This window comes from Podarcis cretensis (assembly GCF_951804945.1).
Source record: "Podarcis cretensis genome assembly, chromosome: 2".
NCBI lineage: Eukaryota > Metazoa > Chordata > Lepidosauria > Squamata > Lacertidae > Podarcis > Podarcis cretensis.
Window position 1 is genome coordinate 49,679,271 of NC_137171.1, and position 18,153 is coordinate 49,697,423.

The window sequence follows — 18,153 nt, forward strand, 5'->3', positions numbered from 1 at the left end:
TATCAAGGTTAGAGAACCTGGTTCCATCTATTTCCTGCTGGACTGTAATGTCCATTATCCCTGGCCATTGTTCATGCTGGATGGGGATCATGGGAATTTGAATCTAAAAATAACTGGTGCGCCAGATTCCCCATTTCTGATTTAGGTTATTTCATTACTATACTGCTCTAAAACCTTGTAATTCAAGAAACAAAACAACTTGTGTTCAGACAACCTATGCTTCATAAATTTGCATTGTCGCAAAATATTTAATGGAAAAGCTGTTAGAGGTATTTATACAGTACATACTTGGCTGAAAATGTGGTGGTAGTGATCCACTTGATGAAAGAGTGCTGTAAAAATAAACAATGATTAGCAATGTACAAATGAGATCTGATACTTTGTAAGTGACTAGTTTTATATCTTAGAAATGAGGCCAGAAAATACTTGCTGGTATAGCAGAATTGGTTGCAGGCTGCAACTCTTCTCTTGTTTGAAATTGTTTGTGGGAATCCACAAGATGAATAAAGGAACTATCCGGGACAATGTGTGTATGTATATGTGTATGTGTGTGTACGTACTCTTATCTATAGTATGGGAACATAGTCATTCCAGAACTATGCCCACAGAAGCCAGTTTTAAACTGGTATAGCTGGGTGGGGAGGGAGTGGAAAACAGTTACAGTGGTACCTCGGGTTAAGTACTTAATTCGTTCCGGAGGTCCATACTTAACCTGAAACTGTTCTTAACCTGAAGCACCATTTTAGCTATTGGGGCCTCCTGCTGCCGCCGCGCCGCCGGAGCACAATTTCTGTTCTCATCCTGAAGCAAAGTTCTTAACCTGAAGCAATATTTCTGGGTTAGCGGAGTCTGTAACTTGAAGCGTATGTAACCTGAAGCGTACGTAACCCAAGGTACCAGTGTATTGGAGTTAGTCTCAATCATGTGAGCAGGATGAATTGCCCTTACTGCATTTGATTCTCATAGAATTTAATTCTGTTATAGAATTAAGAATAGCAATGAACAAGTTCCACATAATGTATAATAGCACACAACTAATGGTCAGTTCAATTCAACAAACCTTTCTGCACCAGGTATCGTCTTGCATGGTAAAAGGCTCTGTTTAGAATGCGGCTTAGGAGATCTGATTGGAAATGTGTTACATTGCAAAAATGGCTGGGGCACTGACCTGTGGTGAATATCTGCAAAACACACACACCAAAAACAAAAACACAGTTAACTGACTCAGATTGGGACAGTGAATAAGAGATTTGTGGAACTACTCAGTTTGTTTTGGAAAAGCTTAGGCATTTCTGACTCATATTCTGGAATTCATTTCAGATTCAAAATGCTGTAGTTCCAGCATAGAAACTATGAGAGTTGAGGTTCCAGCAGATCTTCAAGTTTCACTGACACAGTAGGCTTCACCTTGCATGAACAAAATAACACATTGCATTTACTATTACTACTACTATTATTATTACTTTTAGTTTTTAATAGCCCACCTTTTTCCCTGACAGGGACTCAAGGCAGCATACAGATAAAAATAAGAACTGCTAAAAAATTAATCATTCAAAACTATTAAATCCTGATAGAATTAATGCTACATTAAAGCGCTTGCACAAATTTAGTATAGTAAGTTTCTGCACAAGAAACCTCTGTCAGTGGCAGAGGAACCCTCTCCGGCACCCAGGGTGGCGCAGCCTGTATGGACTGTGCATGTGTGGCATCCTGCATGTGCATCTGTATGGAATGCCGCACATGTGCAGTCTACATGGGCTGCCACTTGTCCGTATAGGCTGCCGTGCAAGAGGCATCCCATATGGACGGTGCGCGAACGGCACCCATACAGACGCCGTGCGCCCTCAGCCGCTCTACAGCTGGGGGAAAGCAGAGGCCATCTTGTTACCCCTCCCAAAGTGGCACCCAGGGTGGCCCGCCCCCTCTGTCCCCCCTTCCTACACCCCTGACCTCTGTGAATATACAGTGAGAACCACAGCATCCAGGAAGATTTCTGAATTGATGATAAAATCTGCCCATTTTTGTTAAGTTCCATATCCATCCTGGTGTATTACTAACACTGGTAAAACTGCAGATTTGCTGTCAAATTCCTTATTTGGTGAAATTTGGTACCACCAACATACACTGAAATGCTAGTGGTTGGTAGCCACTTAAAAATGCCCAAAATTCCTGAGATGACCTGCTTGGTTCACCCAGTCCTGACGGTGATCAGATTTCACAGTTCTAAGAGAGGAGCTCCCCGTGTTCCTTGTTCAATATTTTAGCAGACTGAAGCAGATACTTGTGGTCACTATTGATAGGCATAACTGCATGCAAGGTATTCAGCATTCAGGGATTTATAGATCAAAATAAGTTGTTGTTGTTTAGTCATTAGTTGTGTCCGACTCTTCGTGACCCCATGGACCAGAGCACGTCTTCCACTCTCTTGAAGTATAACAGTGACAGCAGAAACTGATAAATTAAGGTAAAGGTAAAGGTACCCCTGCCCGTACGGGCCAGTCGTGTCCGACTCTAGGGTTGTGCGCCCATCTCACTTAAGAGGCCGGGGGCCAGCGCTGTCCGGAGACACTTCCGGGTCACGTGGCCAGCATGACGAAGCTGCTCTGGCGAGCCAGCACCAGCGCAGCACATGGAAACACCGTTTACCTTCCCGCTATAGAGCGGTACCTATTTATCTACTTGCACTTAGGGGTGCTTTCGAACTGCTAGGTGGGCAGGAGCTGGGACCGAAAGACGGGAGCTCACCCCGCCACGGGGATTCGAACCGCCAGCCATACTATCGGCAAGTCCTAGGCACTGAGGTTTTACCCACAATGCCACCCGTGTCCCAAATTAAGGATTAGTTTGACATAATTTTTCTGGAGTACAGTTGCTGAAAGAAAATAATCTTGGCTACCATTACATTTTAGGATTCCACGCATGGAGATGGGTCCAGTAGTATTCCAATGTGGCAATCCTGAAAGCAGTTTGAGTTCCAGTGAAATAAAGTGGAATTTAGTATCTCCTTTTTCTTCCTTCAGATTTTCTTAGAAATTTGCCAACTTTTTGGGAAGCCTTTTACTTAGCTCCTTAGTGGTCATCCCTAACTGGAAGAAGGCCTAAGCAAGCTGAACTGCATGTTCAAATAAATATCAACAATGATGATAGTAATAGGAATAATTAAGAAATACATTACATACTGCCATCTTCCATCTGAAAGAAGAAGAAAAGTTAGCATTAGGGTTGTCACTTAATTAAAGATATTAGCTGATTATCATGGGCTGTATTCAAAGCAGTACTAAGCAGTGCTTGCCTGATGGAAAAATCTTCCCTCTCCTCCCCTTGTGTGCTGTTCTGGGGGTTATCCTGACCCCCCCCCCCCAGCAGATGTGGAGAGGGTGGGGGACAATGAGGGGGAAGTCCTGTTTTGCTAGCGGGAATCATTGTGTTGGCTTCTGCTAGTGCAACAATTTAGTTGAATATGGCCCTAATAAGCATATGTCATATGAACTAAATAGCTTTAAAGGCAAAAAAGCATTATTTCTTCTTTTAGATAATGCACCTGTGGCACAGCAGGTATCATCTTAGAATAGTTATTTTCTCTAGTTTCATTTTCTCTAGCCTTAATTCAGGAAAACAGCTTGTTTTATTAGAAGGTATGTGATGTAGTTCTTAAAGTTAGGCAGATGTGAGCCTACTCTGTTCCTGGAGCAGGAAATGTTTTCAGATCAAGTACAGTGAGATTTAAACACTTGGCTCTCCCCGAAATAAGATTCAATTGTAGCAAATTAAATATAGTTTCTACACTTTCTCAAAATGCATACTTACTTCTGTCTTCCTTTCAGCTATCTGATTGTTCCTATAGGAAAGAAAGATAAAAATAATTGTATGTATCATGAGACTAGCTGGTACACTCAATATTTAAGAAAAAAACATTGCTTGCAATCTACTGCCTAGTTATTTTGCTAGTCAACCTCCATCAAAGAGGCTAGAATTTAAAATTTTAGTTTCTAGGTGAAAATGTGTTTGTTATAAGCAAGGAACACCCATCTTGGGCACTGAGCATAAAAGAGCCTTGAGGGATCAGAAGTCCCATCTAGGCTATCATCCTGTTCTCACAGTGGCCAGGTGCCTATGGGAAACTTTCAAACAGGACTCAAGTGCAACTCTCCGCTTGTACTTCCAGCAGCTGGTATTCAGGGGCATACTGCCCCCAGCACTAATAGCTTAAAGGTAAAGGTACCCCTGCCTGTACGGGCCAGTCGTGTCCGACTCTAGGGTTGTGCGCTCATCTCACTTAAGAGGCCAGGGGCCAGCGCTGTCCGGAGACACTTCCGGGTCACGTGGCCAGCGTGACGAAGCTGCTCTGGCGAGCCAGCACCAGCGCAGCACACGGAAACGCCGTTTACCTTCCCGCTATAAAGCGGTACCTATTTATCTACTTGCACACTTAGGGGTGCTTTTGAACTGCTAGGTGGGCAGGAGCTGGGACCAAAAGACGGGAGCTCACCCTGCCGCGGGGATTCGAACCGCCGACCATACGATCGGCAAGTCCTAGGCACTGAGGTTTTACCCACAGCGCCACCCGCATCCCCAATAATAGCTTAAAGGTAAAGGTAAAGGTACCCCTGCCCGTTCGGGCCAGTCTTGCCAGACTCTAGGGTTGTGCGCTCATCTCACTCTATAGGCCGGGAGCCAGCGCTGTCCGCAGACACTTCCGGGTCACGTGGCCAGTGTGACAAGCTGCATCTGGTGAGCCAGCGCAGCACACAGAATGCCGTTTACCTTCCCGCTGGTAAGCGGTCCCTATTTATCTACTTGCACCCGGAGGTGCTTTTGAACTGCTAGGTTGGCAGGCGCTGGGACCGAACGACGGGAGCGCACCCCGCCGCGGGGATTCGAACAGCCAACCGTGTGATCGGCAAGTCCTAGGCGCTGAGGTTTTACCCACAGCGCCACCCGCGTCCCTTAATAATAGCTTAGCCCTCCATTAATTTATCTGATCCTTTTAAAGTCATCCAATTTGGTGGCCATCACTATATCTTGTGGGAGAGAATTCCAGAGTGTAGCTGTGTGCTGAGTGAGGAAGTATCAGCCCTGAATTTTCCAACATTTAGCCTCATTGGATGGCCTTAAATTCTAGTATTACGAGAAAGGGAAAAAAACCCTTTATCCACTTTGTCTGTACCATGTATAATGTACACCTTTATCATGTCTCCTGTTACTTGCCTTCTCCCCCTAAACTGAAAACTCCCACATATTGCAACCTTCTCATTTTAATGCCCATACACTTGGTCTGGAAATTTCCTTTTGGAGCTCCTCATAATCCCTTTTTATTTTAACCATTCTGACCAATTTGATCAGCTAATCTGACTACCTTACTGCTTACCCTCTAACTCTAAACTACTAATGAACAAGTTAAAAAGCACAGAACCCAATACTGAACTTTGGAGGACACCCACTTCCTACATCTTTCCATTGGGAGAGCTACCTATTAATTCCTACTCTTTTCTTGTTTCTTAACCAATTCCTGGTCCATAAGAGGGCTGTCATCTTATCCTATATAACACTTTAATCTTGCATATTTTCCTCCAGTTTAACTTTTTTAAAGATGACTCTCTGCTAAATCATTACTCTTTGCCTGAACATTCAGTTACAAATGTATTTCATTCCAATTACAAAATGAACCCACCCACCTACCACTGCAAAATATGTTATTATATGGCAGAAAAAAGCCTGAGTATTCATCTTCTGACAAGTGGACCAAAGGCATGCTAGATATTAGAGCTATGCAACCAATATATTAGTAGGAAGGTCAGGAAATAACAAATCACTATATTACATATTTTGTATGCTTACACTACGTTTTTTAAAAAAAATTGTAAATGTAGATTTACTTTATAGGTGGTGGCATCCTTCTAGAGGCAGCATTGTTTCTGTCATAGCTATCAGCTGATGGTACTGGAGGCTTCTGTATCTTTTCTAACTCTTTTCTAAAATAAAAGAAAAACAGCAAAGAATAGGGTTGATTACTTTTGGTCTGTCATGCTAAGCAGTTAATTGTGATAATCTGTGTCACAGAAAATAAAATATTTACCTCAGCTGAGGGGTCAAAGGCTGTAAAGAAGGAATAAAGGAAGGTCAAATTAAATGAAAGGGTAAAATATATATTTAAAACGGATTAAAATGTAATACAGTAGAAGTGAAGACATTTCTTACCATTTTGCCTGAAAAGATGAAATAAAAAGAAAAAAAAAGTTAGTTAAAGTAGCTAGTTGTGATCGGTGACGACTGTCATGATCAAGTTTAATTGTGTGACTTTAGGACTGTCACAATTTGACTCTGAGAGTATGTTTGTTAACCTACTGCATAGAATACAAAAATAGGTGGTATTTTCTCTTCTCTCTCATAAATCTAAGACATCCTATATGGTATCTTTGAAAATGAATGTGTTCATGTGATTATTTCCTTTTCACAAAGCAAGTATGTCACTGACAACTGAGTTGTAAATCTCTCTTTACTTTGGCATGTCTGAGGATAGGAATATACAGTGCGTCAACCCTATCTATTTCCTTTTACCAGCTTTTAAATGTTGTGATAACCTCTAGAGAGGCAATAAGGTAAAACATTTCATACTTGTATTACTGAAGCTAAACTGAATTAATTTATAAGCATGCAACTTACTAAGGAAAGTTTGCAGTATTTGAAATGCTAAAAGACTGAGTCTTGAGAGCCTGTCTTATTGTTCGAGTCTATTCACCACTACACCTTATTAATAGTTGCTACTTCTGTTACTTTAACTGATATTTTAGATTGCCTTTTTCTGATTATCTCTCAGAATCAGGTAGTAATGTATAATGATGAAGTTTAGCTTAAAATGCTACTACAGTGAGTTACTTTTCCTTTCTAATCACCACATACAGCACATATTTGTTCATACCCTCCCCATTTATGTTACAGGTAGGTAGCTGTGTTGGTCTGCTGTAGTCGAAACAAAATAAAAAAAATCCTTCCAGTAGCACCTTAGAGACCAACTAAGTTTGTTATTGGTATGAGCTTTCGTGTGCATGCACACTTCTTCAGATACTGAAACAGAAGCCACCAGACCCTTATATATAGTGAGAGGGTGGGGAGGGGTTTTACTCAGGTGGTGGGAATGGGTGATTGGCTGATAGGTGTGGTAGCAACCACACCCATTCACACCACCCTTCTGAGTAAAACCTCTCCCCACCCTCTCACTATATATAAGGGTCTGGTGGCTTCTGTTTCAGTGTATCTGAAGAAGTGTGCATGCACACTAAAGCTCATACCAATCACAAACTTAGTTGGTGTCAAAGGTGCTACTGGAAGGAATTTTTTTATTTTGTTTCCCCATTTATAGTCAGCTTATTTTAGTGCTTTGTACAATGTCTGGCAGTTTATAGCTATGAACCAATGCCTACCTGATCGTAGGATGTCTCTGTCAAATGGAGGCCCAGATTTTTCCAGTGAGGGCTTTTTGCTTCGATCTATGGGAGCTGGTGACAGTGAGAAACAAAAAAATATTTTGTTAAACTTGGTGCTAATACTTTATTTTAGACTTTTAAAACCACTCTACATTCAGAGAATACTCAAGCAGTTTATAGTTATCTGGTAGAAAACATAACACAGATCATAAAATAGTAATGAAAGCTTAAAAAAAGAAGAATTAAGAATGGCAGAAATAAAGTTGACTAATTTGGGACAATTTGGAAAAAAATTAAAGCTTTCAACACTGAAAACATAAAAATCTTGGGACTTGCTTCACTTCTAAGTGAAGTGAATTCCTGACAGCTGTCTCGATATGAATTTCAGCACAGTATGTCAGTAATTCTTATAAAGTAATATTCCTTTTTAGAGTTAAAATAAAAAATTGTTCAACAATTAGTTGCAGGTTGTGGGAAAAGCTGGAAGGACAGATGTAAAAATAATGCTTTATGCTTAAAGCAATGTAAATATACTAAAGAATGCAGTTTTTAAAAGGTTAAATAAAAGCACTTACGTGTAAAGGGTTTGATGCTTTTTTCTCTGATACTCTCATTATTGCTTGAAGGAGAAAGGAAATGTGGCTGCTAAAGTAATAGATTTAGTAAATACTGTGTCTAGCAGAATGGTAATTACAGACTTGATTTTAATCTATTGAGATTATTTGAAGGTATTTCATAGCTGCCAACCAGTGTTCAAAATAACCAAGTATCACAGATCTGTATCACAGAACTGTTGCTTTCCTGTTTTACTTCCTCCACCCCCCCCCCCAATGTCTGGATCTATTTCCAGTTAAACTAGGGTTGTGAATCTACACAATTTTGAAACATGCTGAATTTTTTGTTTTTGTTTTGCTAGTCCAGTGCTGATTGACGTGTGCAGTATAATCTGGCCATACTAGATACTGGCCAACTACAACAAAATAATGCAAACAACTGGTGACATTTTCAGAAATAGGGCTGGTGAATTATTCTGGTAAGGTATTAAAAAGGCTTTTCCAAAGCTGATACACAGTTGTGTAGCAGTTCCTCACTGATTGACTGTGGTTTGCTATGCACTTAATCTCCAGGAAAAAAATAAATACAAAATGAAACAGTACATTCTTTTTGCACCAATGGAACCTACCCCAGGGCTTCTGCCTCCACTTGGTGGTACAGGGGAAGATTCAGGCCTTTTTGGTGGAATGGGAGGCTGAGTAGATATTTTAGACCTTTCTGCCGGATGTCGATCTGAAGAAAGGAATAACATTAACAAAATAACAGAATATATGGGGTGGGTGGGAATCCTTCTTGCTTGATCTCATTAAAAAGACACATCTTTATATACTTTGAGACGTCATTTGAGAGAACTAAATTAATCCATTCAGGAAATAAAGCACATTTTCAAGCTTGTAGTTGGTTTACCCAGAAGGGGGCACAAAAATGTTATGAAAGCTCAAGTAAAATGAAGTTTCAAAATGAATTATTTTAAAATTGCCAATAAGAGTTGGTATTTAGAAAACAAAAAATGTTTTCTGTGTCTCCTTCCCAAAACTAGACAATACTCTCTAATGCATTTCATAAATGAAAAGTGTGAAAGAACATTTAACATGGTTACCTATGTATTCTGAAGCAGCTGGTATTAAAGTGGGAGGAAATAAGGTGTTTCGGTGTGTGTCATCATCATTTGATGGAGGAGGTTCATAATCTGCTTCATCTTCAGCACCATCTTGATCATTGGGTGTTTCATAGTCCACACCATCTTCATGCTCTGGGTCATCTGGGCTTTCATAATCATCATCACTTTCATCCTGTCAAAACAGAAGTATCAGACTGTCAAAAATATCTTAATGTAGCAAGGTTGTATTGTTACATCCCTGTGCTTTCCATTGCTGAATGAAAGTGAATTCTAGAGTTCATGAGAAATTGTAACAAAGCCTTATTCATTTAAATTGGGGAAGAATGATACATAAAAAACTCACAGGTTTGAATAAATGGGAATAGTTTACAAGTGATTGTGTTTTGATGGTGTTACAGCAGAGAAGACTAGTGTCTTCTTGGAGGCATCCTACTTTTGTGTACAGCAGGGATAGCCAACCTAGGGCCCTTCAGATGTGGATTACAACTCCCATCATCCCTGACCACTGGCCACACTGGCTGGTGCTGATGGGAATTTCACTCCAAAACATCTAGATGGCACCATGTTGGCTACACCTGCTGTATAACATTACATTAGAATAGTGTTAGTGTTGCAGAGGAGGGAAAAATACATTTTGTTCAATTTAGTATACCAGCAATCTACTGAATCAAGAAATGTGATATGAGGCTGGCAAGAAGGCTTAAGCTGGAGGGTGGGCACATCACTTGGATACACAGCAGACAGGCTGAAGGCCAGCTGTTTTTGCAGAAGGAAAACCTAATCACTTCCATCAGCAACAATACTGCATCTGATACTGCAGGACTGTAGCTATCTGGGAGCTCTATACACCAGCCACCAGCAGATTGTTTATTGGGTACCACTTTAGCCTGTATATTAGAAGAAGTTTGAGTTGTAGTACAAGTGTCTGCAGAGAGCTAGGGAACGGGTCTCAACCCAGAGCTCCCAGCAGCCACACTGATGCTCTTGTTCCTATGTGAATCTGGTATACTCAGCTTGGGGATTTATAGTGCTATTTAGGCTACAATGCTAGCTTGCCTGAGCATTCAGTCAGCCTGCACATCCAGTCAGTCTGAGTATCCAGTCTCAGAAGACCAGGCCGTATAAAGTTAAGGCCCAAAAGTTTGATCAACCTGAGCAACTTGTTTCTGGTATGAAAACTTTGGGCTGTATTCAACTACGTCTTACTGTGAAGAGACCTATTATAATTAATATATTATGTTCATTAATCTTAATGGGTCTACTCTGTGCAGCACTTTGTTGAATAATACCCTTTGCCTAGCCCCTACTTTTTTAATGGATGCTGCCTTGAAACACGTACTCTTCTTGACTTTGACCCCTCTGATTACATTTTTAGACCCTCCATTCACATTCAAGGAAATATGAGTAAATGCCCCTGCAGACCTTCCCTGTCATGCAGTGGCGTAGCGTGGGGGGTGCAGGGGGGGCCGGCCGCACCGGGCGCAACATCTGGAGGTTAGGGTTAGGGGGCGCAAATCCACGGGTTAGGGGGCGCAAATTACTTGCCTTGCCCCGGGTGCTGACAACCCACGCTATGCCACTGCTGTCATGGACTGAGCACGCAGAGCAATACACACAGGGACACTGGGGTAGTGGGTGGGGCTTGCGTATGAACACAGAGTGTTCACATGAACATGCCCTCTTGTGCCTTCATATACTCAGATGCAACATCAGGGTATCAGAGAAGAAGAGAAGAGAACAAAACCCTCATAGGTGAACTCCTATGGCACTTGTCTATTGAGCTCTAGGATTCAGTTATATCTGCCTCAAGCATTTAATTGTGCAAATCGGATAAGATTTCTCAGACTGGACCTCCAGTGAAACATTGGTAACCAGTTAATTAGAAATATATTATAAATGCCTCTATTTCCTTGAACCTGTAGAATAGGCAAGCAGCTGGCCTTTCTGAACAGTCCCAGAGAATGAGATAATCAAGGATGTTTACTCCATCTATCTTAAAAAGTTGAAGAAATCTTATTTTTTATTTTGTCAAGTTTCAATAGCAGCTTCAGCCCCCAAACAACCTACATTGGATGCCTCTAAAGAGGAACATATGAGTGCAGTGATATTTGCCATGTCATTCTTTTAAGCTGAATACATTTGTAGTGTTGATAAAAAATACTTACAAAGGAAGACCAACCATCACCTTCATCCTGTCTATATTCTATGGAAAGGCAAAAAAAATCACACAGCAGCTATAAATCTCCAAGTTCATGATGGTTTTACAATTAACAATTAAATAACTACAAGAATAGTTGTGGCAGACATTAATGAAACAGCCAAGGCTGATTCACACATGCATACATATTACCTGGTCAGTCACCTCAGTTGAGAAACATTGTATAAAGTGATATAAAAGCTCTATGGGTATTGTTTGATGATGTTCATTTCACACATATTGCCATATGAATAGGAAAATAAGGACAGTTCCAGATGCACAACTCAGCAAATTTTAGATAACCAACACATGTGTGATTAATATATAATGATCTCTATCAAATAAAACATGAAATATTAGGTCAAGAATTACTTTCATGTGCACATGATCCAATTTACACTAGGGAATTTAATAAAGTATTCAATTCTGCAGCTCTGGCACCAATCATCAATTGGCATATATGTTAAGATAAAACCTTAACAGTAAATTCTAGCGTCGTAAAAATCACGTTAAAATCTGACCGTATGCTCTGTAAAAGGATTGTTTTGGCTATATGAGATTTCAAAAGAAGCACTTTCACTGTATGGCCCAGGCCCAGAGCTGAGGTACATACCTTGGCTTAATAAGCTGTGGTATGCATGATCCTTGTTCCTTTGTGCTCTATCCTCATGCTGCCCTTTCCTTTCTCTATAGTCACCAGGATAAAAACAAGTTAGGATCTTAAACCAGTGTCAAGTTTCTGGCTTCTTGGTCCTGGTAACCATACCACATAACAGGAAACAACAAAGACTTCCTCTTTTGAGAGAAGGGGGGAAAGCCAGCATGAGGATGGAGTACAGAGGCAAAGGGGGCCCATGCAGATATTGCCTTATTAAGTGAAAAATGTAACTCCACGCTAGGCTTCTTGAGCAGCTTTACAACTGCATGAGTGTACAATTGCTTCTTTGAAAATATATAAGAATTAGCATAAGGAGAATTAGAAATTCTGTGTACATTACTAGGGATCAGTTTTTCTTGTGCTACATTTTGTTTATAAACACTAGCATGTTATATATTTCCCCACTGAATAAGAAAAGGTTTGATCCATTTAAAACTTGCATTTAGGCTCCCCTGAAATAAATGTGAAAAGTTAGACATGACTTAAGTCCCATTGATTTTAATAGGAACTAAATGCAATTAACTTAGGGAGCAATCAAAACCAATGATTTGTTGGGATGAGAGGGGTTTGGAAAAGGTGGATTTCTGGCTGAGCCTGGGCTCAGCTGGCGCTATGTTGGCTAAAGTCTGCTGTCCTGGCTCAACTGTACATACACTGTGTGAGTCTTCTATTCTGGCTCAGCTGCTTCTGCTGAATGGAAAACCAGCACAGTGTATATCCAAACTCTTATTCCAAACTCCATTCAGGTCATGTAACCTAGCAACCCAGTGGAAATTAAGTGGCAAAAAGGGTGGTGCAAGTCAAACTCAATTTTAAACATTTAGTTTCTCCTCCGCTAGTCTTGGACTGCTTCTAAAAAAAGTCTGCACCAGCACAGTCTACCATGGTGTAAATTACAATGTCTTCCTGTAGTTTGGATTGCTCTGCTAGTCTGGATCCAATCCATAGACAGAGAACACTACAGAACAAAACTGAATTTGAAGAGGGTGGCTTCTAAATATCTGGAAAGTGGACACAGATATAAATTGGCAGTGTATTTACCTGGGTTTTCAGGTACCTTCTGTGTTTGTGACCTGCTGCAATTTTGGGAGGAAAATGAGAAAGTTAATAGTTCATATTTCAATTATAAATTGAATATATTTGAGGTGAGCATTATAATACCTAGCCATCATGTATCCAAATAAATGTGCATTTTAACCGACATCATTTAGGCAAAACGTGCCAAAATACAGTGCCTAAAATGATAACATGTAAAATCCTGGCAAAGTGCAAAAGATCTGTAACGTAACACCTGGAAGAATAAGGTTGTGTGGTTAAACAGATGCCATTTGCCACTGTCCTGTGAGATTCCCCAACTCTGCCCCTCTTTGCTGCCTGTAGTTTTGTGAGGCAAAAAACTTTGCAGCACACTGACATGATGTGTTTGGTATTACTTTGTTGCCAGGGAGGGAAGCAAGGAATAAATAGAGGACTGATGTTTTTAGCAACAATCAGAGGTATCCTACAGCTTCTTGTTGCTGCCTCAGATACTTCCTTTGAGCAAATACAGTAAAATCACAAATGAGTATCTTGTTTTGCAGTTTTGAACAACAAGCTGTTTGAGGCCAGTGCTCCTCCCATGAACATTGAGGGGGAAATAAGTTTCTCTTTTTTAAAAGCTAAAACCTCAGAAGTAGCATTTTAAAGCAGGAGCAACTGACTGCCCCAGCAAACCGTTCTCAGTTTAAGTAGCCCAATGTGCTCCTCTGGGATATATACAAACCACAATAACCTCTGAAGTGGTTTACAAGGATACAATACATAAAAAATATATATACCTGTCAGGGGTTCAGGAGCAGAGACACAGGGGAGAGAGGAAACGGAGAGCGAAGGGGAAGAATCTGAGGGCAGCGTAGGGGAGTATGACAGTGGCCCGAGAGATTCCATGAGCTTCTCCAGCGATTCAGAAGATTCCCAGAGGGGGGCGCCGATGGCCAGGGCAAGGGGGGTCCCAGGGGGGACACACCAGAAGCAAGGGGCCAGCGGGGACTCCCAAAGCAGCAGCGGGAGATCAGGACCAGTTCCCCCACCAGAGCGGAGTGGGGGGGAAGAGTCCCATGAATCAGGGCCAGCGTCTCCTCCAGTAGGGAGAGAAGATGAGTCAGAGCTGGCCACGCCTCCATCGCAGAGTGAGGGAACGGAGGGGAAGTCAGGTCCAGCTAGCCCCCCCGAGGGGGGAAGCAGTGACAGGAGCAGTGTAACGGTGAGGAGAAAGGTTGCTGGCTGGGCGCGCGCGCCAAGTTCAAATGTATAGGCGCGCGGGACAGCAGGAAGCACGGATTGGGAGCCAGGTCCTAAAGCACGCCGGAGGCAGGGGAAGAATCCGGGGACTCAGCATCAGAAGAGTCCAGAAAGGGCAACACCCCAGCGGACAGGCGGACCCAGAGGAGGAAAGAGCAGAGGAGGAGGTGGAGCAAGGCTAGAGTCTTAAACTGGTGTCTGGGGGGTGGAGATTCAGACGGAGCTTCAGCGGTCTAGGGTTTAAGACGTAGGGCTGCACGCCGCGGCTTTGAAATCGAAACTGCGTTTCAATAAAGACTTTTGTATATAACAACGGACTGGCGTTGGTCCTTTGTGAGCTGGGACCTCGGGCAGCCCTGACAATACCGTATTTAAAACAACAAAAATCAGTTAAAAAGCCTGCTTCAGTTTAAAAGCCTGCAAGAGGAGGAGGAGGAGGAGGAGGAGGAGGAGGAGGAGGAAGAAGAAGAAGAAGAAGAAGAAGAAGTAGTAGTAGTAGTAGTAGTAGTCTTCCATAGACAATGGAAATTCAGTATGAAGGGTCTGACCTCAACTAGAAGGAAGTTCCAGAAAATTCAGTCTACAATGCTAAACACACTGCTCCTGGTGCGTAGGAACAGTGACTCCCCTAAAGTTGTCATTGATCAAGCAGGGATATAAAGGATTAGGCAGTTTTCAACCCAAATTGTTAAGGCCCTTGTAATTTAATACAAGGACCTTGAACCTGGCTTGGTGGTGTATGGGCAGCTAATGCAAATTTCTGAGCGTCTGATTTATATGCTGGCAACAGTCTGGCAGCAGTCTAGATGAAGCTTTTTACATCAGCTGGATCAGGCCAAAGGGTAGCCCCATGTAGAGTTCATTCAAGTAATCAAGTCCTGTGGTTTCCGGTGCATGGCCCATCATGGCCAGACTATCCCTGTCCAAGAATGGCAGATGATGTACCAGCCACAGCAGGTAAAAGGCATTCCATGCACTAATGATCTACAAACCATTTAAACAGAAAGCATCTCAATCACACTCATCTGGGATTCTAGAATAAATATCTGGGTTCATGTTCAGGTTAGATCGGGTCTTCTGAAATTTTGGACTTGTTTTTTCTATTCATTCATGGAGTATGGAAACCATATTTAATGTATTCAAATTAAGTTATACAATTAGTTTTCGAAGGTGTACATGGTCACCTGTTTGCTCCTCCTCCACATCTCATTTAAATATAGTGGCCTTTTTTCCTCCACCCCACGGTTAAATTTGATTATGTTCTCATTCACCAATTTCTACTCCAAGAAATTCAAAAAAGAACTCATTTACTGTTGTAACAAGAAAAAAAAAAAAACTGAACAATTTCCCTACCTTTTTGGAAAAAAACTTTTTCTTTCTTCATGTCGGTTTATTTCCTGACTTAACTTGCTTAGAATTCTAAGGTAAAAAAAAGTGTTATTAGAGCAAGTCAATATGTTGGAAGGAGAATCTCAGTTGTATTGTACAATTCAGCCAAAGTTAAGCATTTTTATTAACGTCAATGGGAGAAAGTTAAGCACATGCTCAGGTCTATGGTTAAAAATAATGAGAATAAAAGGTGCATTTTGTCCTTTCTTATTTGTTTTAATGTGGTAAATTCAAACTGTTGAATATAAGAATGGTTTCTTTTTTAGCAGAGGAATGAAAGACAGAGACAACAAAATATATGTTTTTCTCAATTTCATGCGAACAGATGTTAAGTGGAGCTATGACATTAGAATAATTTTAACACCCAAACGAAGCAATTAGTAAACTCAGTGCAGAGCATGGCAGCTTTGGCACATTGCTACTAAAAGAGAAAAGAAAACAAATAATAAGGTAGAAACCCCATGCATTAAATACATGTTGTTTTCATAGACCAGGCATGGCCAAACTTGGCCCTCCAGCTATTTTGGGACTACAATTCCCATCATCCCTGATCACTGGTCCTGTTAGCTAGGGATGATGGGAGTTGTAGTCCCAAAACAGATGGAGGGCCAAGTTTGGCCATGCCTGTCATAGACGAACAACACATTGTCTTCTTTCTCAAGTTATGCTAAACCATGGATTAGCGTAACATGCATGAGCAGGAATGAGCCACAGAGAGTCAGTCATGCTTTCATCCCATCTCTTCCTCTTGCACAGCTGGGATCATTTGCTTTCCTTTAACCATGGTTTGTTGTGTAATTTGGCATAAAAAACTAAGATTAGATCTCTAGTTTATTTCAAACACCCAGCTTCAAACTGGTTTCTTAAGGTATTAAGAAGCTAGGTATTAACCACAATTGTGTATAAGGGTGAAACTGTGGTTAACTAAATGTAGAAGTTTCTGAAGTTCTCTCTTCAGCCATGTGGAAGGACAGGGGAGGGTGTAATGTGCAAGTTGCAGGCTTGTTGCAGCTCATTCCTGCCTTTGCAAAACACACTAAACCATGGATTTCTGTGATTTGCAAATGGGTTAGGGTTAGGGTCTAAACCACTGAGCCTCTTGGGATTGCTGATCCTAAGGTTGGCAGTTCGAATCCATGTGACAGGGTGAGCTCCCGTTGCTTTGTCCCAGCTCCTGCCAACCTAGCAGTTTGAAAGCATACCAGCGCTAGTAGATAAATAGGTACTCCTGTGGCAGGAAGGTAAATGGTGTTTCCATGTGCTCTGGCACTCGTCACAGTGTTCCCTTCATCACAAGTGGGTTTAGTCATGCTGGACAAACACACACACAGTTGTACTCAGTACTGTGCGAGGGGTTTTTCACATCCTTCCTCCCCACTGCAGATCCCTGTGGCTTCCCTCAAAGTCTCCTGTGAGGGTTTGAGGACCCCCATAAAGGCCTGGGGTGTGGGATCTGCAGTGGGAATTGCCAGTAATCCTGTGCAGGCAGCTTGTGCAAATGGAAAGTTGTTGCCTTCACTTAATATTTGGTTATTTCTCCCCCCACCCCGTTAATTCCTCATCATAGGCTCTGCTATGCTGTCCACAGTTTATCCTGCGCTTTCCCCCCTTCTTAGAACTAAGCATCTCATACATCAGATGCTACTAGCCTTATAGTGATGTCCCTCATGTTCTCTTGTAGGAACATTTCATAGCATTCCTCATCCTAACCATTTTAATTTGCCTCCTTGTTCTGTCAACCCCCACAGTAGGATTTGTGCACATGTTCTCATTCACCAATTCCTACTCCAAGAAACAGCTAGAAATCATAGAAAGACAACTGAGAGCTGTTTGCGTAAAACCCCATTAATTCCTGATCTTTGTGTTCCTTCATAACTGGGAATGAGGCTTTTAACAGAGCTTCTATGAAGTGAGTCATGAGAGGTGATGTAGACATACACTTGCTGCTGTAAACAGCCAGTCTGAGGAAAATCCCTTGAATGCTTGAAGCGTTTAATGATGCTGATATTGAAGTAGTGTCAAAACATGCTACCTCCTTTTACTGAAACCGTTGATGGCTTTGTTTCCATGTTAGAATAACTTCTGCAAGCTCATGAATGCAATAACATCATTTTAATAGTGTTGTGCAATTATGATATTACCTGAAACCCAACATAAAATCTTTTAATTTATTTAATTACATTTACCCTTCTACAAATATTATCATTCATGCAAGGAATTCACACCAGCTAAAATATTTTTTGGGATGAGACTAGACAAGTAAAGAATTAGTAAGTTACAGAAATACAAGGTTAATTCATGTTGGAAGCCTCCAATTTATCTTCATTAAAAGAGTGGCTGGACAAAATGTGGGTGTTGGCCTATATGGCTATTAACTCATTGCATAAGAAGCAAGGAGAAAAGACAGGATGAAGTAGTTTTGAAGTGAACTAGAATATTTTTACTGATTACTATCAAATCTTTTTACTGATTATTACAGAAACAAGTAATTAAAATGTTAAATGTTATTTTAATGGTTTTGAACTTGCAA

At 41.3% G+C, this 18,153-nt stretch overlaps 2 protein-coding genes across 3 annotated transcripts in view; one reads left to right on the forward strand and one right to left on the reverse strand.

Annotated features, from left to right (window-relative positions):
- The window catches only part of KCNIP1 (potassium voltage-gated channel interacting protein 1), a 575,203-nt gene that overhangs the window by 7,458 nt on the left and 549,592 nt on the right, over positions 1-18,153 (forward strand). The window lies entirely within an intron of this gene.
- LCP2 (lymphocyte cytosolic protein 2) overlaps positions 1-18,153 on the reverse strand; it is a 36,222-nt gene that overhangs the window by 4,542 nt on the left and 13,527 nt on the right. Inside the window, 15 exon segments of the mRNA XM_079965169.1 lie at positions 289-332; positions 1,061-1,181; positions 2,903-3,025; positions 3,180-3,192; positions 3,808-3,838; positions 5,877-5,962; positions 5,964-5,972; positions 6,077-6,096; positions 7,422-7,496; positions 8,000-8,069; positions 8,608-8,711; positions 9,079-9,271; positions 11,265-11,302; positions 12,996-13,030; positions 15,588-15,653. Of these exon segments, the coding sequence (XP_079821295.1) occupies positions 289-332; positions 1,061-1,181; positions 2,903-3,025; positions 3,180-3,192; positions 3,808-3,838; positions 5,877-5,962; positions 5,964-5,972; positions 6,077-6,096; positions 7,422-7,496; positions 8,000-8,069; positions 8,608-8,711; positions 9,079-9,271; positions 11,265-11,302; positions 12,996-13,030; positions 15,588-15,653 (1,028 nt within the window).